The sequence below is a fragment of the Cervus canadensis genome, chromosome 7 (genome assembly GCF_019320065.1).
Source record: "Cervus canadensis isolate Bull #8, Minnesota chromosome 7, ASM1932006v1, whole genome shotgun sequence".
Classification (NCBI taxonomy): Eukaryota; Metazoa; Chordata; class Mammalia; order Artiodactyla; family Cervidae; genus Cervus; species Cervus canadensis.
The window spans coordinates 23,556,726-23,579,763 of NC_057392.1; the positions used below are offsets into that span (position 1 = coordinate 23,556,726).

The 23,038-nt window shown below is 47.0% G+C and overlaps 1 protein-coding gene across 5 annotated transcripts in view; it reads left to right on the forward strand.

Moving 5' to 3' along the window:
- The window catches only part of DIP2A (disco interacting protein 2 homolog A), a 108,633-nt gene that overhangs the window by 48,949 nt on the left and 36,646 nt on the right, over nucleotides 1-23,038 (forward strand). For all 5 annotated transcript variants that reach the window (XM_043474660.1, XM_043474656.1, XM_043474658.1 and 2 more), the window contains 10 exons: nucleotides 3,246-3,337; nucleotides 8,223-8,333; nucleotides 9,447-9,570; nucleotides 9,914-10,023; nucleotides 10,277-10,379; nucleotides 10,831-10,895; nucleotides 11,081-11,174; nucleotides 12,015-12,134; nucleotides 13,051-13,165; nucleotides 14,404-14,543. In XM_043474660.1, the coding sequence (XP_043330595.1) occupies nucleotides 3,246-3,337; nucleotides 8,223-8,333; nucleotides 9,447-9,570; nucleotides 9,914-10,023; nucleotides 10,277-10,379; nucleotides 10,831-10,895; nucleotides 11,081-11,174; nucleotides 12,015-12,134; nucleotides 13,051-13,165; nucleotides 14,404-14,543 (1,074 nt within the window). The remainder of the gene's footprint in view (nucleotides 1-3,245; nucleotides 3,338-8,222; nucleotides 8,334-9,446; nucleotides 9,571-9,913; nucleotides 10,024-10,276; nucleotides 10,380-10,830; nucleotides 10,896-11,080; nucleotides 11,175-12,014; nucleotides 12,135-13,050; nucleotides 13,166-14,403; nucleotides 14,544-23,038) is intronic.

Sequence of the window (23,038 nt, forward strand, 5' to 3'; positions counted from 1 at the left end):
GCCCTAGTCCCTGTCTGCAGTGATTTGGGAGCCCAAGAAAATAAAATCTGTCACTGCTTTCACTTTTCCCTCTTCTATTTGCCATAAAGTGATGGGACCGGATGCCATAATCTTAGTTTTTTTAATGTTGAGTTTTAGGGCAGCTTTTTCAGTCTCCTCTTTCACCCTCATCAAAAGGCTCTTTAGTTCTTCTTCATTTTCTGCCATTAGAGTGATGTCATCTGCATGTCTGAGGTTGTTGATATTTCTCTCTTAATTTCAGCTTGTGAGTCATATACAGTGTAGATGTACTCCTTTCCCAATTTTGAACTAGTTCATTATTCTGTGTCTGGTTCTAACTGTTGCTTCTTGACCTGCATACAAGTTTCTCAGGAGGCAAGTAAAGTGGTCTGGTATTTCTGTCTTTTTAAGAATTTTCTACAGTTTGTTGTGATCCACGCAGTCAAAGGCTTTAACGTTGTCAGTGAAACAGATGTGTTTTCTGGAATTTTCTTGCTTTTTATATGATCTAACGGATGTTGATGAGTTCCATTGGATAATTTTCAAATGTTAAGCAGCCTGTGCATTCCTAGAATAGATCCCACTTGGCCCTAGTATCTTTAAGTAAATGCCTGAGTTCTGTTTGCCAATATGTTGTTTGCAGGCTTTGTACCTGTGCTCATTAGAGAGATGGGTCTGTAATTCTTTAGGAAAGGAGCTTACTGCCCACTTGTGAGGACAGCCTTCACCTGTCCAATTCAGCTTTCGGGTCCAGGTTGCATGAGGGGTGGGGACAGGACCTGTGTCCTGCTCAGCCAGGACTGTCCTTGGGAGAGGCCTGCAGGGGCTGCAAGGCTGCTGTCAACTCTCCCCTTCATGGGCCCTTCTCAAGCCTCGTTCTGCCTTGGTGCTTCCCAAAGATCCCGGCCTGAGGCCCTTGCCTCCTTGTCCTGCATCTTAAGTCTGTACCCACTATGCCCATACGACACCATTCGCTGCTCTGCTTCTTAAGTCAGGACTCACTCATGCTGTTTTCTTTCCTGGGCTAAATGTTCCGTCTTACCTCCCTGTTTCTCCCATAACCTCTCCTCTGGCTGCGGGCCTTCCTGCATCTCCCTCTTAGAAGGGGGTCAGGGCTGTTGGACTCTGCAGGCTTGGTGATGCCTTCTGAAAGTGAGAGGCCAGGTTGCTGCCACTCTCTGGATGATGGGTTGTCTCATCCCTGTATGGCTTTTGGCTCTGCCTTGGGTCTGTCTTGCTGTGATGCATTTAGCTGTGATGTTCTTTGGAAGCTTCTGCTTGGGGACCACATGCCTTCTTAAATCTATGGAGTGGTATCTTTCATCAGTTTCTGGAAAATTACACCCATAAGTTCTTGATATAGTGTTTCTTCCCCATTTATCTCTCCTGGCCTTCTGGGACTCTGACTGCATTTATATTAATACCTTCTCTGAGTCCCATGCACCTTTAATAATCTTCTTTTATATTTTGCATTCTTTTTTATATATACTTCAATTTGGAGATTTTCTGTTTTCCTTTATTCAGATTATCTAAACTGCTGTATTCTGAGTGATCTCATCCACAATCTTTGTCTTATATAGCGACTTGAGGGCTCTGAATGGCTTCTCCAAGGCTTCCACTTGCATGCATAGCTCTGGGATTCAGTAGACTCTTCTTGGGGCCCTGGTCTCCATGCCCCAGCAGCAGCAATTGATGGGCATAAGACCATGAGGCGCTGATATCCTATGGATGGCAGGACCCCAAACACCCCAGTTTTTGCAAGAACAGCTGCGGAAGATCAGTGCCCCTCCCCAGGGGTCAACTCCTTGGAGTCAACTCCCCCAGCAGATGGTCTTGCATTTTATCCAGCTTTAAAATCATTTTGGATGGGAGTGCAGCTCTGCCATCACTGCCCGTTCCTGCTTGGCAGTGGAGCATCTTACTATATGCATTAAGAGTCATCCATATTGTTGTATATAGTTGAGGCTCATTCATTCCCATTGAGGAATGAATACTATTTCAGAATATATGTATCCATCATACTGTTGGTGGACACTGGGTCATTTCCATCTTGATTGTTACAGTCAGTGCTGCCTGGTACACAAGCGTGCACTCTTGTAGAGCTTGTATTAATATTAGGAGACGAGGCGGTAGCTCAGTCTAGGATAATGACGTCTTTACCTTTGTCAGGTAATTCCAGACCTTTCCAGTTTGCACTCAGCTACCTGGTGTGTGAGTCCCTCTCCCTGCCATTGGCTGCATTACTTTGAGCTAATCTGCTGAGAACACAGCAATAGTCACTGTGGTGCTAATCTGGTGATGGCTGATACATTGCATTTTTTTCCTGTTTTCATCCTTTAGGTTTTCTCTTTTGTTAAATGCTGTTGAGTCTTCTGCACATTTTTACACAGGGCTGTTTGTAGCATTTCTGTGTTCTGGATATCTGTACTTGTCAGGAGCTTGTGCCACAAGTGTCGCCAGCCACGTGTCCTGACTGCTCATGGCTGCACGGCTAGCCTCCCCCTTCCCTCCTGGGCTCGAGCAATGCTGTTCTGCCATCTGCATGGAGACCCGCCACCTGCTGGAGGGAGTGTGAGTGTGGTGTCCATAAGTGTGTGTGGTGTCTGTGACAGTGTGTGTATGTGTGACGTGTGTGTGTGTGGTGTGTTGTAGTGTATGTGTGTGAGGGGTCCACACGCACCTCTCCAGCAGCCGTGGCACTATCGGGTCACCTAGCATCTCCCTGACTGTTCTCTTGAGTGAAGAGCAGAAATGAAGATAGGACCCACTTGGTGAATTATTGTTGTAGAGGTGAAATGAACTGCGTGCCACCTATGTAAGGGGATGAGTGAGACATAGTGGAATGAAAATGCATTCACCGTGATTTCACACTTGATTAAACTAAGAGTGAAGTGTTAATATGATCCCATTTAAAAAAAATTATGCATATTATGTGTGTGTATACACATACATACATAATAGAAAGAATGCTTTTTTCAGCTGGCTTTTCTGTATTTTGAATTTTTTTTATAATAAAATGTTTTATTTTTCTGTTAAGAAAAATAAATCTGTGACTTGTTTCTAAGAGAAAACTATGATGTTCATTATCACATTGTGCAAAATAACTATCAATTGGCAACTATTAATATCTGCATTTTCACAATAGAGTAATAATGGTATATTGTGGAGTGTTGTGATTGCTACATTAAAACAGCAATTGTTAGTTTCTTAAATTTTACATTGTTAGTATTTTTATTCTATTTTAGGCAAACTTTGGAGTCGAAGTTTAAAACTAGCTTATACGCTACTTAATAAACTGACTAATAAGAACGAACCACTGCTTAAACCTGGAGACAGAGTAAGTAACCAAATGAACCTTTGTTGGAGGGAGTGAGCGAGAGCGGAGGCCAGAACTCCGTTTTGCTGACATCAGTGCTGTCGATTGTTTTGACTCACAGCATTGACACAAGGGGTTTAAGTCAGCAGTGAAAAGCACTGAACGTTGGGAAAGTTTGTGTCGATGGAGATAAAATGATGGTTCCTTTTATTCTCACTCATTGCACAGTCTCTGATTCTTCACCTTCTTTTCTGTCCCACTTCATATGTGTTGGTTTTAATACAAATATTAATCTCAGATGTTAATGTTCCATTTCCAAAGCTGATATTTTGTGAGGAATTGCAGATGTTACTTTGAAATTCTGAGTGTTTTGTATTTATCTCCTACCCTGTTCCGGGTGGCCAGGAAGCCCCCTCTTTCCCACTGGCCAGAATGGAACAGAGAAGGCTGTTGGCCTGCACTCCCACCAGTGCAGTTCCTCATCCTGCACTGCCCAGCACGGTCCACAGTGGCTACATGGGCTGTTCAAATTAACCCAAGAGTTGTGCGAATCCTGTTTCCGAGGATCAGTCAGTCACTGCTTGTGACTGACAGCTAGCATATTTAATAGAGAAGGAATGCTGCGAAGGAACATTTCCGCTATTGTGGGAAGTTCTGCCCACAGCACTGCTCTCGGCAGTCTGAGCCAGACATGAGGAGGCCAGGTATAATAGGGAGTTCAGAATGGTGAAAACCAGCCCGCTCAGCAGTGACATCCCCTGTGAGGAGGGGCGCCTGAGGTCAGCGCACCCAGCAGAGGAGCTGTGAGTGGACAGGATGATGCTGAGTTTCAGGCATCTTTCCAGGTGCCTCAGTCTTTAATGTAAATCATCAGTCAAGGATGTTTAAGGACAGAAACTTGGGTGTGAAAGAGAAGAACCAAAGGGCCAAGAAGTGGGCAGAAAAAGGGAAGATGGGGGAGAAAGGTCACAAGAAACTGTGGGAAATTCTTCAAGAGATGGAATACCAGACCACCTTACCCGCCTCCTGAGAAATCTGTATGCAGGTCAAGAAGCAACAGTTAGAACTGGACAGGGAATAATGACTGGTTCCAAATTGGGAAAGGAGTATGTCAAGGCTGTATGTTGTCACCCTGCTTATTTAACTTATATGCAGAGTACGTCATGTGAAATGCTAGGCTTGATGAAGCACAAGCTGGAATCAAGATTGCTGGGAGAAATATCAGTATTCTCAGATATGCAGATGACACCACCCTTATGGCAGAAAGTGATGAAAAACTAAGGAGCCTCTTGTTGAAAGTGAAAGAGGAGAGTGAAAAAGTTGGCTTAAAACTCAGCTTTCAAAAAACTAAGATCATGGCATCCAGTCCCATCACTTCATGGCAAATAGATGGGGAAACAATGGAAAGCAGTGAGACTTTATTTTTCTGGGCTCCAAAATCACTGCAGTTGGTTATGCAGCCATGAAATTAAAAGGTGCTTGCTCCTTGGAAGAAAAGCTATGACCAACCTAGACAGCATATTAAAAAGCAGAGGCGTTACTTTGTCAACAAAGGTTCATCTAGTCAAGGCTATGATTTTTCCAGTAGTCACATATGGATGTGAGAGTTGGACCATAAAGAAAGCTGACCACCAAAGAACTGGTGCTTTTGAACTGTGGTGTTGGAGAAGACTCTTGAGAGTCCCTTGGACTGCAAGGAGATTCAGCCAGTCCATCCTAAAGGAAATCGTCCTGAATATTCATTGGAAGGACCGATGCTGAAGCTCCAATACTTTGGCCACCTGATGCAAAGAATGACTCATTGGAAAAGCCTCTGATGCTGGGCAAGATTGAAGGCAGGAGGAGAAGGGGACGACAGAAGATGAGAGGTTGGATGGCATCACTGATTTGATGGACATGAGTCTGAGCAGGCTCTGGGAGTTGGTGATGGACAGGGAAACCTGGTGTGCTGCAGTCCATGGGGTCACAAAGAGTTGGACACGACTGAGCGACTGAACTGAACTGGGGGAGAAAGGAAGGGAGGAAGAGGAAACAAACCAGTGTGGAGGAAAGATAGAGGCCGAAAATAAGTTTTTAAAAATATTAGTATTAACATCCCTGGAGATCTGATGTGAGGATGTATCTCTGTAAATCAAGGAAAAGATACTAATAGGGGAGACTCAGAGATGGAAAGTAGGAAGAACAGTGCAGGTTAGACTTGATCATGAAGGCTGCCCTCTAAGATGACATTCTAGAGGAGAGAGGGGAATTTTGCATCATAATAGTGATGCCAGACCATTTCCAGACCTGGGGTGAAGGACCTGTGGGGGTGCAGGGGCCCACACCAAGGCACCTGCCCAGGTACTGGAAGGTGGGTACAGCTTTCAGGGAGAGTGGGCTGTCCGGGAAGGCCCAGCAGCCCCAGGGCTGGCTTCTTGGTGTGATACTGGAGGACACGGAGCTGTATTTTCAACCTTCAGGTCTGTTCCTGGGCAGTCCACAATGATGAGGATGGGGCACTGTTTTCAGACAGGCAGCACTCAGACAGTCACAGAAGTGAGGATGGAGCACTGTTTTCAGACACGTTGCACTCGGATAGTCACAGAGGTGAGGACAGGGCACTGTTTTCAGACAGGTAGCACTCAGACAGCTGGCTCTGAAGCACTGTCTCGGGAAGTTAGCAGAGGAAGTACTGCTATGTACATATATGCTACAACATATGAGTGAGTGGTCAGACAGGAGAGCTACCAGGGTGACATCAAGCTGCGGGCCAAGGAGCAGCCCAGATAGGACCAGAAGGATGAGGCCCCAGGTAGGCCGGCTGGTCAGCAGCTGGTGAGACTGTGAGCTTACCTGCCTGGCTAGTTATTTGGAAATACTACTGACCGGGTTTGACAACCCAGTGGAGCATTTCTGAGAAAGCTGGCCAGTGCACACAGGGAATGAAGCTGGTGAAAGAGGCAGTGACTGTCCCGCCAGAAGACAGGGCGGAGCTTGGCTGTAGAAGTGTGAACGGTACCGGACGATACCTTGTGTACCTGATGCTTTAGGACAGACCTGCTGGAAACCCGGACTCATGTTGTGCTTTACAATGAGTCTAAGAATCACTCATTTCTTTCTCTGGAGGAAAGTTCTTGCAAGGACATACTTACAGATATTTTATTGACTTGTAAGTGGATCCACATAGTTGGGTTAGTTATAACAAGGCTGATGAGATCACAGAGAGTTAGTGATCAGAGGTGGGTGGCAAGTTCATCCTCCTGTGGTAATGTATTTTATAAACTTGAACAGACACAACTCTTTATAAGAGATTCTCTAAAACCGTGTTCAAATCAGTTGCTCAGTCGTGTCCAACTCTTTGCAACCCCATGGACTGCAGCACGCCAGCCAACTCCCAGAGCTTGCTCAAACTCATGTCTATCAAATCGGTGATGCCATCCAACCATCTCATCCTCTGTTTTCCTCTTCTCCTGCCTTCACTCTTTCTCAGCATCAGGGTCTTTTCCAATGAGTCAGTTCTTTGCATCAGGTGGCCAAAGTATTGGAGCTTCAGAATCAGCATCAGTCCTTCCAATGAATAGTCACGTTTACGCTCTACCAAACATCTAGTGTCAAGGCTCACAGTCCTTTTAGTGGGACAAACACTTACTAACATCAACCTTCAAAGGAGATCTTTGCCATTTTCAAGAAACTTGTTAGAAACTTGATTTCCAGGGCTCAAGTACGGAGTTAATATAGATGTAGCTCAAGTTTTGTCTTGTTAAAGGGTTATTAGTTATCCAAGGCTCCATGTTAAGAGTCTCCTCATATACTGTTCTGGCTTACCATGTAGGTTTCAGGCACACTTATTACAATGTTACGGGCTTACAAATATTCCTAAATAGCTTTTAATTTAACCAGATATTGTAAGACACGGAAATTGGGATGATGGGAGAAGAGAGGGGGAAGAGGGCAGAGGACTCAGGGTTCGTCTACTGTAAAAGGAAGTAAAGCGCCTGTCCAATAGCTTCAGACGTGAGATGCAGCAAGATGAGCATAGTGTCTGAAAAGATGAGAAAGGGAGGGTTTAAGATGTGTTAGAAGTGATTGCCTTGGGGGATGGGGAAGGGTGTAGGGTGCTGGTTTTCATTAGTGCTTTTTGTCATTTTAAATCTCTGTGCTCAAAAAAGATTTTTTTTTATAAAAATGTAAGATAAATGTAATAGAAGATGTAATTTTGGGGGCCGTGCTTGTGGCATATGGGATCTAGTTCCCTGACCAGGGATCAGACCTCGGTCCCCTGCATTGGGAGTGTGAAGTCTTAACCACTGGACCACCAGGGAGGTCCTGAGAACGTGTGATTTAAACTGTGGCAGCATGATGACCGGGTGAGAGCAGGGAGTGGACCCCCTGTGGAGACTCAGGGAGAGGTGTGGGGGGCGGGGTCTTGCGAGGTATTCTGTGCCCTCCGCTCTCCGCTGTTAGTGTTTCAGTCTTGAGTGAAGATCTGCCCAATTAAGCTTCAGTGTCCAGATTTTCCCTTTTGGAAGGTATTTGGATATACTTTGATTCCGGGTTCTCTTTTCATGTCCAGGTGATTTTCTCCTGGGCTACTTGATGGTGGGTGGTGGTCCATCACACCGTCCCTGAGTGGTCAGAGTGGATGGAGGTGGATCTAGACCCACTGGCAGACCCGGCCCAACTTGCTTTGCCAGACTTGCTTTTTATTAGGCCCAGGAATTTAAATTAACATGTTTTGTTGCATGTGGGGTAAAGACTTTAATCTAAAAACTATGTAGTAGAAGTTACCTGGTTGTGGAAACTTAAGAACCAAGTATTAACACACAGAGTAACATTTTCTGAGCTAAAAATCTGTCTCATCAGCAGGTATGCTGATGACTCACTTCTTCCCAGGTAGATTGCAGGGTTTTCCTTTGTGCTTTTGTAGGTGGCACTGGTGTTCCCGAATAGTGACCCAGTGATGTTCATGGTTGCGTTCTACGGGTGTCTCCTGGCCGAGCTGGTTCCCGTCCCCATTGAAGTGCCGCTCACGAGAAAGGTAGTGCGTGATGCCAGCTCGGGTTCGTGGTCCCCGAGGCTGGGTCCTGAAGTCCTGCGTCCAGTGCAGGCATCTTCCTGTCCTCACTCCAGGCGCCTCTTGTTGGGGGAGGACGGGCGGGCGGGCTTCAGAGAGACTAGGGCAGCTTCGCCCAGATGCCCGTTCGCGTGTCTCCCTGGGAGAAAGGCGCAAGAACGCCTGTTGGTGCTGATATCCCAACAGAAACAAACCTCTTTTCTTCTAACGAATAGAATTTGGGATCTGATGAGATTCTGTTAAACCGTTTCTCAAAATGATGTGCTTCTTGATAATAATTTTCACTTCTGGATGAATCAGTCATTCTAGAGATGTGTTACAGCTCATTTCTCAGTGATAAACACATGACATGAGATCCTCCTGTGTTCCTGTCACCTCCAAAACAGTGAGCAGATCTCATTGCTCACAGGTGGCTTCCGGTGGGGAAGGGCCTGATGTCCTAGATAGCTATTACACTTTAGATATAAATACCAGTAATCTGATTACTGAAAAGTATATTATTCTAGGAGTAGACTCAACATGTATTTTAGAAAATCATAGTTTTCTATTGTATCCCAGTGTTCAGGTAATTATTAACATGAGCATTATCAGCAAAAAATATTCGAATTCAAGAATCCTCAAAGTAAAACTTGTGAATAAATGCAGGATATCCCAAAGGGTGATATATATGATATGCAGATATTTGAATACAGGTTTCTTAGGGAAAGATTCGAGTTTGTAAAACTTATAAGAAGAAAATGATAAAATGCTACTGAAGGACGTATTCTGTGTAAAAATAATTAAGATTGTTAAAGGTCAGACCTCCCCAGATTAATCTGTATATTCTAAACACAAATCAAGTGTAAATTTCAGTGCTATTATTTTTGGAGTTTATTAAAATGCTAGTAAGAGTCATTTGCGAGAAAAACTTTGAGAAGTTAGTTACCCAGAACTTTATCTTTTGAACTTAAGAACTTAAGTATTTCATTTTGAGGGAAATGATGCACACACCTCTCAGGCTGACCTGGTCTAGTTTTGCAGGTGCTGAGGAAAGCCGTTCTGTGTGCGAGCGAGCCCCCTGCCCCTCTGTTTCTGCAGGATGCTGGCAGCCAGCAGGTCGGGTTTCTGCTGGGCAGCTGTGGCATCTCCCTGGCCCTGACCACAGACGCTTGTCAGAAAGGCCTGCCCAAGGCTCAGACTGGAGAGGTGGTGACCTTCAAAGGTGGGCCCACGGGCGGGCAGCATGTGGCAGGGTTCTCTGCTAAACTGGGCCCTTGGGCGTCCTTTCCTGTCAGCAGCCACTACAGAGACAAAGGGGCCTCCAGCAAAAGTGGGGTCTTGTTTTAGACCTTGGTGAATCTCGCTCCTCACCTGGCTCAGGGTCTAGAGCTGTGCTGGCCAGCCTGGCGGCCACTGGTCATTAAACATAAGTACACCAAGGCCCAGCGAGATGGGGGCTCCTGCCCACCGTTCAGTGGCTCGGGCAGTGTGTTGGATGCAGAGGTGTCGGGAGGGAGCAGGGCCTCTGACCCTGCCTCTGCATATCCCCGTCTGTGCCCTCACAGGCTGGCCCCCGCTCACCTGGCTGGTGATCGATGGGAAGCACCTGACCAAGCCCCCCAAGGACTGGCACCCGGCATTGCAGGATGCGGGGCCCCGGACTGCCTACATCGAGGTATGCCCTTGCCAGACCCCGTGCTCGGGCCCCTCCATGTGGGCTTTTCCTTCACCCCAGAGCCTCCCCTGCTGCCTCCCTGGGGCCACCTGCATGCCCTGTCGCCCCTCATCCACCCAGGGTGAGCCTGACGTCAGCTGAGGGCATCACCTCGAGGGCCCGGGCATACTGTGTGCTCTGGTCGAACCTGTGGTGGGTGAAGGACAGCCTCCAGAAATGTCACCTAATGAGCTCGTGCTTTGGAATCTTTCAGTACAAAACCAGCAAGGAGGGAAGTACAGTGGGAGTGGCGGTGTCGCATGCATCCCTGCTGGCGCAGTGCCAGTCTCTGACCCAGGCGTGCGGCTACTTGGAAGGTAAGGGTTGGGGCGGCTCTCCGGCCCCTCCCAGAGCTCACGCAGCGAGGCCTATGGGAGGGGAGGGACACGGCCTGCTGTGACCCTGGGGCTTCAGGGTGACCTGAGAAGGGGGCGGGGCCTGGGAACGAGCGACCCTCTGCTGCCCTCCGTCCGCTCCACGTCCGAGAGGAGAGGGAGGTGCGCACTCCTGCGGCCTCTGGCATGTGGCTGCTCCCTGTGTTTCCAGAAGAGCAGTCAGCTTGTTCTCTGTGCTAACTCGCAGTTGTGTGATCTGCTTTCACATTTACCAAGATTATGACCGGTTGAGACATGGTATTTGGAAGTGCTTTGTATGTTTCCTAGAACTCCTTATTTGTTGATGATGTAATCATCTCAGGATGTCTCTGAAAATGCACGTGACTTGTGAGGAAGGTCACTTGGTTGTTTAACCATCTTTGTCCACTTTCAGCTGAAACATTAACAAATGTGCTGGATTTCAAAAGGGATGCCGGCCTGTGGCATGGAGTGTTAACAGTGAGTGCTGTGTCTGTACTACCTAACTGTGGGGAGGTTGCTAATGTTTCACGCCCGTGGGCAACACCAAGCCCCACGGTGGCTGGTGGAGTCACCAAGCCCTTGTGCTGTGAGTGGAGCTCTGACACTCTCTGTGGCTCTCCTGGTGGGGCCCCCTTCCCCCACAACCACGGGTCTCTTTGCAGAGCATCTTGAACAGGATACATGTGGTCAGCATCCCGTATGCACTGATGAAGGCGAACCCCCTCTCCTGGATTCAGAAAGTGTGTGTGTATAAAGGTAACGGAGGAACGTCGTCTGTCTGTGTGCCCTTCCTTAGAGGGGTCTTTGAGTTAATCTTTGGTGATTAAGAAATAATACAGCACACACAGAGCTGTGGGGGGGCGGGGCCAGGGCAGGCACCCCCTGCCCCACAGCCTGACTCTGCAGTGCTGGGAATAGGGGGCTGTGGAGGACGGCTCTGTTCGGCATGGCCATAGACTCCTGACTTCATGCTGTCACATAAACGCTTCTGATTCTTAGCTCTTGAGATGGCTTGAATTTGAAGTTAGGGCTCTTCAAGCCACCAGTAGCAAAGCTGATTGTTCAAACAAAGCAGTTTATGATCCAGAGCTGGGGGGGCTGCCTGCAGGGCCACACCCACCCTGCTGTCCATCCGGAGTCAGTCGGTGCTTCCCGAGCATGACCACCCCTGCGTGATCCAGGTGTCCCTAGGCTCTGCTCCAGCAGGGCTTGGCGGGCCTGCTGTGTCCTGGGTGCCCCGTACGTGTCGACCACACTAATGACGTTGCCGGTTATGGAGTGTGGATGTGGGCCATGCCCTGTGGGTGGCTGTCTCTGATGACCCTGTCTGACGGATGAAAACCGAATCCAAGGGGGGCGTTCGGCAATGCCCCCTCCTGCTAGAGGGAGCAGGGTCCCCCCTGTTGGGGAGGGGCAGCCGGGGAGGGGCAGCTGGGGAGCAAGAGGCAGGTGTGGTGGGAGCAGGGGGAGAGTCAGAACGGCCCCTGCACTGCTGGCTTCCAGGTGGGCCAGGTGGGGGAAGCCCAGAGGCTGGGCTGTGGGGGGCACGTGGCCTGCTGCCTGCGCGTGACGCAGACACATCCTGCTCCCCCGCAGCCCAAGCGGCCCTGGTGAAGTCCCGGGACATGCATTGGTCTCTCTTGGCTCAGCGAGGTCAGAGGGACGTCAGCCTCAGCTCCCTGCGCCTGCTGATCGTGGCTGATGGTGCAAACCCCTGTGAGTACTGCCCACCCCCCACCCCCGGAACCCCTGTATAGCGTGGCCCTGACAACCCTGGGCTCCTGGGTACCTGACTGTTGGGAGGACACTCCACCTTCTAGCACCCCAAAGCGTCTTATTTCCTCCATCTACCCCTGAACCCCTCGTCCTGCCTCCAAAGTACCACAGGCCGCTGCTCCTCTGTGTCTCCACCACACTCTTGGCGCAGCTGCTGAGCCACCAGGAGCCCCTCCCCAGGCCGGCTGGCCCACAGACCTCAGATCCCAGCACTCTGAGTGCCCATCGCTTCCCTGATGCGCCGAGCGATCCAGACTGTCTTGTTTGTCCTCTGCTGGATGCAAGGCCCATAGCCAGGTTCCCCTCCTTTCCTGAGCCTGCCTGCGGCAGAACGCTGCAGTCTGGGGTGCAGCCCTGGTCCTGGTGGGGGCAGTGCCGTGCTGACTTAGGCCCTGAGCAGGCAGCACCACCCCAGACGGTGGCTGCGCAAGTGGGCAGAGAAGCAGGGTTGAAGGACTGGGCAGCCCCTACAGGGAGAGGCATGTTGAAGCCATTGGCAGACTGCAGCTACGAGGTGCATCCAGGAGTGGGTGCTCACAGGGTCAGGCCTTGTGCTGCAGAAGGTTCAACTCCGGCTCTGTAAGTGGCCCGGGTCGCCTCCCATTTGCACAGCTGCCAGTAGGTGGGCAAGGCTGTCAGACCTCAGACTCAATGCCAGGGGAGAGTCCGCTTCTTATTTGCTAGTGATTTGAAAGCGCATCCTGTTTTTTGTGGAAACAGCGCCCCCCCCCCCCATGAGACTGACGGGTTGATTGAGGTGAAGGGGTACAGCATCTGGGCCTGGTGCCTGGCATCCTCCACATTGGGTGCCTGACGGCCTTCCACTCAGCGCTTATGTCCACTCTGTCTCACGCAGGGTCCATATCCTCCTGTGATGCATTCCTCAACGTCTTCCAGGCCAGAGGGTTGAGGCCAGAGGTCATCTGTCCCTGTGCCAGCTCACCGGAGGCGCTCACCGTGGCCATCCGCAGGTAGCTGATCACTTGCTCTGTCTTGTAGACACTTAATTTTTCCTCGTTCAGCTGAATTACCTGTGAGAGCAAATTTGGTTGATTGGTTCCTGAGTAAGAGAAACCGTGAGCAGTGCTTGGTCTGGGGCCCGTCTCCAGGCGTGTTCATGTCCTAGTGGGGCTGCCCCGACCGCCATGTCTGCACCCCCTGTTGGCCACACATGCCTCCCCAGCTGTCCTGATTTGTGACACAGTTCCATGGTGCTCCCTGGAGTACCGTCTCTGGATTATTGCAGCCCAGGACTCGCCCTGTTCTGATGGGGTTGTGAGGCCTGAGAGACACAGCCTCCTGCTCTGTGCTCACCCATGTGACTCCCCAGGCCCCAGCGAGGTCACCTTCCTGCCCAGTCATCTCTGCTCACCTAAGGCTGCTGTCCATGCCCCCGAGTGCCATCCTCAGGTAGAGGGCAGTACGCTCACATTTGCGGGCACTCTGTTAATTTCCCACTCTCAGCTCAGTTGTTAAAGAGTGAGTTTCAGTTGTGGTCTTGTATTACGTTGTTTATTTATCTATGGCAGTAAGAAATCCTAACATGTTGATAAGAATCAGCATTAAAAACATCACCTTTACAAAAAAAAAAAAAAAAACACATCACCTTTATCCTCCCCAGACCACAGGAGGGGTTCTTCATGCCTTTGTTCTGCGATGACCTCTTGTGCTCAGCAGAGTGGTTTTTCTTACTGGAAGGGACGTGACATTTGATTCTCAGCCACCCAGATTCTGCTGCTGCGAGACCAAACAGGCCCAAACTTGGCATTGCAGCAGTGGTCGCTTTACTGTCCCTGGCTTCCTGTAGTCGGGAGTCGGGACAAGCTGCTGCGGCTCCATGGCCTTTGCCTGGAATGGGTGGTGCGGCCTGCTGTTCTTCTGCCATGGCTCCAGGCCACCTCCTCTGGTCTCAGGGTCCTCTGGGCTTGCTCCCAGGAAGCATGGACTCTGCTCACCTGCTGCCTGGGGCTCTGGGCACTGTCCCAGTACCACCTGGTGGAAGCGGTCACCTTTGTGCCCTTCTTGGAAGACATGCAGTATCACTGCATGGTCCCTGCAGCCCCCTGGTCCCCTGCTGTGGAGCACATGGGGTGGGGTGTCAGGTCTCGCAGCCAGCATCCCCACAGCCTGGCGCCAGCTGGCACTTTGCTGCACATCATCCTGTTGTCAGGGGACTGTCCCCTCATCAGTTAATAAATTTTGTTTCCAGGCCGCCTGACCTGGGGGGCCCTCCTCCAAGAAGAGCTGTGCTGTCCATGAGTGGCCTCAGTCATGGGGTGATCAGAGTGGACGCTGAGGAGAAGCTGTCGGTCCTCACAGTTCAGGATGTCGGCCAGGTGATGCCTGGAGGTGAGGGCACGGCGGGGTCATAGTGGGGAAGGGTCTTGTACTGTGGCTGGGTGGGCTCTAAAGCACACAAATACTGGGCTTCAGATGGTCCATGTGGGCTGGGATTTTTGTTTGTAACATGTTTTCTGGTTTTTGCCTCCCTTTGTATCAAGGGCAGTGTGTTTGCCCCATGACCCCACCTTGGTCCCCTCAGGGCTGGGGAGTAGTGACAGAGCTCCCCTCTGGAAGGTCGTGCACCAGGCGGTCACATGCTTGTCCCTTGGCAAGGCCTGCAGCCCTCAGGCCCTCAGCTGCAGGCACCAATGATGGGGTTGTCTTGGTCCTGCCGAGGGCCTGTTAGGTGAGCAGCAGCAGAACCCTAAAGGCTCCAGGAGGGCCACGGGCCAGGATGGCGCGTGAGTCACCAGAGGGGCAGCAGTGGGGGAGGGTGACAGTCTCCCCACAGGCCCCCTGCCCCACCCTGAGCAGTGTCACAGCAGGGAATTTCGAGCAGAGCCAGCCAGAGGCCAGTGGCTTCATGAGTAAGGGGTGTCCTACATGTGCTCGGAGGCTGCCCCTCGCCATGGCCACCCTGCGGTGCTCCAGCTCCCCTCCTGCCTGTGCCCATCCTTCTGGCAACCCTGGAGAGCAGCTTCTATCTCCACTCAGGCCTTGTCGTGGTGCGCCTTGGTCCCAGGCCTGGGACCATGTCTGTAGCTCTGCCTCCTGCAGGCTCTTGGAGCAGGCTGGGCACCAGAGGGAGGGACATGGCCGCATCTGGCCCAGTGGTGGTGCTAGGGGTCAGCACACAGAACAAGGTTGGACATTTATTAGGTTGGTGCAAACATAATTCCGGTTTTAGAAATAAATTTTAATCATTGTAACTAGGCTCAAACACATCTTTATTAATCAAAATAAGAATTATTACAGTCAACATGTTTTTTATTAATTTTTAATTTATTTATTTTAATTGGAGGCTAATTACTTTACAATATTGTACTGGTTTTTGCCATACATTGACATGAATCAGCCATGGGTGTACATGTGTCCCCCATCCTGAATCCCCCTCCCACGTCCCTCCCCATCCCATCCCTCAGGATCATCCCACACACCAGCCCTGAGCACCTTGTCTCATGCATCGAACCTGGACTGGCGATCTGTTTGACATATGATAATATACATGTTTCAATGCTATTCTCTCAGATCATCCCACCCTCGCCTTCTCCCACAGTGTCCAAAAGATTGTTCTATACATCTGTGTCTCTTTTGCTGTCTCGCGTATATGGTCATTGTTACCATCTTTCTAAATTCCATATATATGTGTTAGTATACTGTATTGGTGTTTTTCTTTCTGACTTACTTCACTCTGTATAATAGGCTCCAGTTTTATCCACCTCATTAGAACTGATTCAATGCATTCTTTTTAATGGCTGAGTAATATTCCTTTGTGTATATGTACCACAGCTTTCTTATCCATTTGTCTGCTGATGGACATCTAGGTTGCTTCCATATCCTGGCTATTGTAAACAGTGCTGCAGTGAACATTGGGGTGCACATGTCTCTTTCAATTCTGGTTTCCTTGGTGTGTATGCCCAGCAGTGGGATTGTTGGGTCATATGGCAGTTCTATTTCCATTTTTTCAAGGAATCTCCATACTGTTCTCCATAGTGGCTGTATCAGTTTGCATTCCCACCAACAGTGTTAGAGGGTTCCCTTTTCTCCACACCCTCTCTAGCATTTATTGTTTCTAGACTTTTTGATAGCAGCCATTCTGACCAGCATGAGATGGTACCTCGTTGTGGTTTTGATTTGCATTTCTCTGATAATGAGTGATGTTGAGCATCTTTTCATGTGTTTGTTAGCCATCTATATGTCTTCTTTGGAGAAATGTCTGTTTAGTTCTTTGGCCCATTTTTTGATTGGATTGTTTATTTTTCTAGAGTTGAGCTGCAGGAGTTGCTTGTATATTTTTAAGATTGTCAGTTACTTCGTTTGCTATTATTTTCTCCCATTCTGAAGGCTGTCTTTTCACCTTGCTTATAGTTTCCTTTGTTGTGCAAAAGCTTTTAAGTTTAATTAGGTCCCATTTGTTTATTTTTGCTTTCATTTTCATTACTCTGGGACGTGAGTCATGGAGGATCCTGCTATGATTTATGTCAGAGTGTTTTGCCTATGTTTTCCTCTAGGAGTTTTGTAGTTTCTGGTCTTACGTTTAGATCTTTAATCCATTTTGAGTTTATTTTTGTGTATACTGTTAGAAAGTGTTCTAGTTTCATTCTTTTACCAGTTTTCCCAGTACCACTTGTTAAAGAGATTGTCTTTCACCATTGTATATTCTTGCCTCCTTTGTCAAAGACAAGGTGTCCACAGGTGCATGGATTTATCTCTGGGCTTTCTATTTTGTTCCATTGATCTATATTTCAGTCTTTGTGCCAGTACCATACTGTTTTGATGACTGTGGCTTTGTAGTAGAGCCTGAAGTCAGGCAGGTTGATTCCTCCAGTTCCATTCTTCTTTCTCAAGAGTGCTTTGGTATTCAAGGTTTTTTGTATTTCCATAATAATTGTGAAATTATTTGTTCTAATTCTCTGAAAAATACCGTTGGTAGCTTGATAGGGATTGCATTGAATCTATAGATTACTTTGGGTAGTACACTCATTTTCACTATATTGATTTTTTCAATTAATGAACATGGTATATTTCTCCATCTATTTGTGTCATTTTTGATTTCTTTCCTCAGTTTTATAGTTTTCTATATATAGGTCTTTTGTTTCTTTAGGTAGATTTATTCCTAGTATTTTATTCTTTTCATTGCAAAGGTGAATGGAATTGTTTCCTTAATTTCTCTTTCTGTTTCCTCATTGTTAGTATATAGAAGTGCAAGGGATTTCTGTGTGTTAATTTTATATCCTGCAACTTTCCTATATTCATTGATTAGCTCTATAATTTTCTGGTAGTGTCTTTAGGGTTTTCTATGTAGAGGATCATGTCATCTGCAAACAGTGAGAGTTTGACTTCTTCTTTTCCAATCTGGTTTCCTTTTATTTCTTTTTCTTCTCTGATTGCTGTGGCTAAGACTTCCAAAACTATGTTGAATAGTAGTGGTGAGAGTGGGCACCCTTGTCTTATTACTGACTTTAGGGGAAATGCTTTCAATTTTTCACCATTGAGGATAAAGTTTGCTGTGGGTTTATCATATATAGCTTTTATTATGTTAGGTATGTTCCTTCTATTCCTGCTTTCTGGAGAGTTTTAATCATAAATGGTCGTTGAATTTTGTCAAAGGCTTTTTCTCTGCATCTATTGAGATAATCATATGGTTTTTATCTTTCAATTTGTTAATGTGATGTATTACATTGGTTGATCTTTCAATTTGTTAATGTGATGTATTACATTGGTTGATTTGCGAATATTGAAGAATCCTTGCATCCCTGGGATAAAGCCCACTTGGTCATGATGTATGATTTTTTTAATATGTTGTTGGATTCTGTTTGCTAGAATTTTGTTAAGGATTTTTGCATCTATGTTCATCAGTGATATTGGCCTGTAGTTTTCTTTTTTTGTGGCATCTTTGTCTGGTTTTGGAATTAGGGTGATGGTGGCCTCAGAATGAGTTTGGAAGTTTACCTTCTTCTGCACTTTTCTGGAAGAATTTGAGTAAGACAGGTGTTAGCTCTTCTCTAAATTTTTGGTAGAATTCAGCTGTGAAGCCATCTGGTCCTGGGATTTTGTTCGCTGGAAGATTTCTGATTACAGTTTCGATTTCCATGCTTGTGATGGGTCTGTTAAGATTTTCTCTTTCTTTCTGGTTCAGTTTTGGAAAGTTATACTTTTCTAAGAATTTGTGTGTTTCTTCCAAGTTGTCCATTTTATTGGCGTATAGTTTCTGATAGTAGTCTCTTTTGATCTTTTGTATTTGTGTTGTCTGTTGTGATTTCTCCATTTTCTTTCTAATTTTGTTGATTTGATTCTTCTCCCTTTGTTTCTTGATGAGTCTGGCTAATGGTTTGTCAATTTTATTTATCTTCTCAAAGAACCAGCTTTTAGCTTTGTTGATTTTGGCTATGGTCTCTTGTGAATGACTTCAGTTTTTTTTAATTTACCAAGGCTAGATTTATGGCCAAGGACATGATCTTTCCTGGAGAGGGTTCCGTGTGTACTTGAGAAAAAGATGAAATTCATTGTTTTGGGGTGAAATGTCCTGTAGATATCAATTAGGTCTAACTGGTCCATTGTCTCTTTTAAAGTTTGTGTTTCCAGGTGGCCGGTTAGCTCAGTTGGTTAGAGCATGGTGCTGATAAAGTTTGTGTTTCCTTGCTAATTTTCTGTTTAGTTGATCTATCCATAGGTGCGAGTGGGGTATTAAAGTCTCCCACTATAATTGTGTTACTGTTAATTTCCCCTTTCATACTTGTTAGCATTTGCCTTACATATTGTGGTGCTCCTATGTTGGGTGCGTATATATTTATAATTGTTATATCTTCTTGTTGGATTGATCCTTTGATCATTATGTAGTGTCCTTCTTTGTCTCTTTTCACAGTCTTTATTTTAAAGTCTATTTTATCTGATATGAGTATTGCAACTCCTGCTTTCTTTTGGTCTCCGTTTGCGTGAAATATCTTTTTCCAGTCCTTCACTTTCAGTCTGTATGTGTCCCTTGTTTTGAGGTGGGTCTCTTATGGACAACATATATAGGGGTCTTGTTTTTGTATCCATTCAGCCAGTCTTTGTTTTTTGGTTGGGGCATTCAACCCATTTACATTTAAGGTAATTATTGATGAGTTTGATCCCGTTGCCATTTATTTTGTTGTTTTGGGTTCGAGTTTATACACCTTTTCTGTGTTTCCTGTCTAGAGAAGATCCTTTACATTTGTTGAAGAGCTGGTTTGGTGGTGCTGAATTCTCTCAGCTTTTGCTTGTCTGTAAAGCTTTTGATTTCTCCTTCATATTTGAATGAGATCCTTACTGGGTACAGTAATCTGGGTTGTAGGTTTTTCTCTTTCATCACTTTACATATGTCCTGCCATTCCCTTCTGGCCTGAAGAGTTTCTATTGAAAGATTAGCTGTTATCCTTATGGGAATACCCTTGTGTGTTATTTGTTGTTTTTCCCTTGCTGCTTTTAATATTTGTTCTTTGTGTTTGATCTTTGTTAATTTGATTAATATGTGTCTTGGGGTGTTTCACCTTGGGTTTGTCCTGTTTGGGGCTCTCTAGGTTTCTTGAACCTGGGTAGCTATTTCCTTCCCCATTAAAATGGAAGTTTTCAGCTCTTATCTCCTTGAGTATTTTCTCATGGCCTTTCTTTTTGTCTTCTTCTTCTGGGACTATATGATTCGAATGTTGTGGTGTTTGACATTGTCCTAGAGGTCTCTGAGGTTGTCCTGATTTCTTTTAATTCTTTTTTCTTTTTTCCTCTCTGCTTAATTTATTTCCACCATTCTATCTTCCACCTCACTTATCCTATCTTCTGCCTCCGTTATTCTACTGTTGATTCCCTCCAGAGTGTTTTTCTATCTCAGTTATTGCATTACTCATTATTGATTGACTCTTTTTTATTTCTTCTAGGTTCTTGTTAAACATTTCTTGCATCTTCTCAATCCTTGTCTCCAGGCTATTTATCTGTAACTCCATTTAGTTTTCAAGATTTTGGATCATTTTTACTATCATTATTCTGAATTCTTTTTCAGGTAGACTCCCTATCTCCTCCTCTTTTGTTTGGTTTGGTGGGTATTTATCATGTTCCTTTACCTGCTGAGTATTTCTCTGCCTTTTCATCTTGTCTAGATTGCTGTGTTTGGGGTAACCTTTCTGTATTCTGACAGTTTGTGGTTCCTCTTTATTGTGGAGGTTCCTCCCTGTGGCTGGGTTGGACGATTGGCTTGTCAAGGTCACCTGGTTAGGGAAGCTTATGTTGGTGTTCTAGTGGGTAGACCTGGATCTCTTCTCTTTAGAGTGCAGTGAAGTGTCCAACAGTGAGTTTTGAAGTGTCGATGGGTTTGATATGACTTTGGGCAGCCTGTATATTAAAGCTCAGGGCTATATATAAAGCTCAGGCCTGTGTTGCTGGAGAATTTGCGTGGTATGTCTTGGTCTGGAACTTGTTGGCTTTTGGTGGAGCTTGGTTTCAGTATAGGTGTGGAGGCTTTTGGATGAGCTCTTATCGATTAATGTTCCCTGGAGTCAGGAGTTTTCTGGTGTTCTCAGGTTTTGGGTTTAAGCCTCCTGCTTCTGGCTTTCAGTCTTATTCTTACAGTAGCCTCAAGACTTCTCCATCCATACAGCACTGATGATAAAATATCTAGGTTAATGGAGAAAAGATTCTCCACAGTGGGGGACACCCAGAAAGGTTCACTGAGTTACATGGAGAAGAGAAGAAGGAGGAGGGAAATAGAGGTGACAGGAGGAGAAGAGGGGAAATCAAAAGGGGAGAGAGCAGTCTAGCCAGTAATCAAATCCCTATGTGCTCTCCACAGCCTGGAACACCCAAAGAGGTTCACAGAGTTACATAGAGAAGAGAAGAGGGAGGAAGGAGATAGAGGTGACCAGGAGAAGAAGAAGCGGGGTCAAAAGGAGAGAGACACATCTAGCCAGTAATCAGTTCCCTAAGTGTTTGCCACAGCCCAGAATGCCCAAAGAGATTCATAGAATTGGGTAGAGAAGAGAAGGGGAGGGAGAAGACAGACGTGAGCTAGGGGGAGAAAAAGGAGAGTCAAAAGGGGGAGAGGGCAATCAAGCCAGTAATCACTCTCCTGCGTAAAAATGGGTACTGAAGATTGGATTCTGAAAGGTACAAAGTTGATAACAAATACCAAAAAGCAAAGATTAAACATCTAGAGTAGAGGTTAGACTCTCAAAAGCACAATATTAAAATCAGAAAAATTATAAAAAAATATATATGAAATTTGCTTTAAAAATAGAGTCTTTTTTTTTTTGCAAGGTAATAGTATGTTTAAGTGGGCTTCCCTGGCGGCTCATACAGTAAAGAGTCTGCCTACGGTGTGGGAGACCAGAGTTTAGTTCCTGGGTTGGAAGATTCCCCCTGGAGAAGGAAATGGCCACCCACTCCAGTATTTCTTGCCTGGAGAGTCCCATGACAGAGGAGCCTGGTGGGCTACAGGTCCATGGGGCTGAAAGAGCTCAGACACGGACTTGAGCGACTTCACTTTCAGTAGGTTATAAAAATGAAAATCAAAGGGGTAATAAAGGACTTAAAATTTTTTTAAATTTAAAAAGTGATAATAGTAAAAATATATCTAGGAATTTCTCTGGAGCTGTTGAGGGCAGTGTGGGGTCAGTTCAGTTTCAGATGGTTTCTTGTTCCAGCTTATACTTCTTAAGGTCTACCCCTTCCAGTGTAGTTGGTGTGAACTACAGGGTTTTAATCTGTTGCAGCTGTCACTTCCAAAGTGGTTCCCTCTGTTTCTCTTGGCTTCTTCTGTTTGCAAGTCTCTTCAGTGTCTAATTTCCTCCCTGACACAAGGGGGTGAAGGTGGTCACTTATTTAGGCTCACCTGTTCAGTCGTGCTGCAGCGAGGGAGGAACACTGCAAGCAAATATCACTGGCGTGTGTGGGGAGTGCTTGCAGTGTCTTGGCCACACTGGGTTTGCCCCTGCTCACAGCATGTGTGCTTTCCCAGTCTACACTGCTCAGGCTCCAGGTTGCTCTGCAGGGGAACTCTCTAAAGTGGGTCCTGGGTTGTGTGCCCTTCCCAGGTCTAAGCCGCTCAGGTTCAGGTTCTCGGGTACTCCACAAAGGCACAGACTTGGTTGGGCCTGCGTTTTGTGCCCTTCCCAGGTCCGAGCATCTCAGGCGACCAGGTGGTTGGCGAGAGCACTCTCCCCAGGTGGGTGGTGCAGCTTATCACCTCTCCCATCCCAGCCGCTCAGTTTCCTGGGTGCGCAGCGGAGTGCCGTCTCAGGTGTGACATGTGTCTCCTCTGGGGAGCTGATCTCTGGCTGCAACCCTCTTGGTGGCTGTCAACCGTCAGAATCCCAGGAAGACTTAGTTAGCAACTGGGAGCCTGCTCTCCGGTTGGTAGAGGATGCCGTCTCTCGGCCTGAGATTGCCCCTTTCCGGCTCTGGCTGCTGCCCGCCTGTCTCCCTGCCTCTGGTGGGGGATGGGCCGGTCTGCAGCTGGCTAGCTCTCCTCTGGTATTCACTCAGTCCTTTGATCTGTAAGCGGGCCCAGCGGTGCCTTAGGTTACAGCTTTTTGCGGGAAAGTTCTCTCTCTCTTTTTTCTCTTTTTTTTCTCTCTCTCTGGCTATCCCACAGTTTGGGTTGCTGTCTCACGTTAGCTCCCTCAGATTGCCCTCAGGGCATTCAGGCCTGGTCCTTACCCCAAGGATGCAACCCGCCCCTCCTTGTTCAGTCCCTGCTTGCTGGTGGTGGACGCGAACATCTGGACTACTTCTCCGGTGGGAGTGCCATTAGGCACGTCATCTGTGGGTTTTATTTATTTATTTTTCCTCCTGGTTATGTTGCCATCTGAGATTTCAAAACTCCCCACAGACCC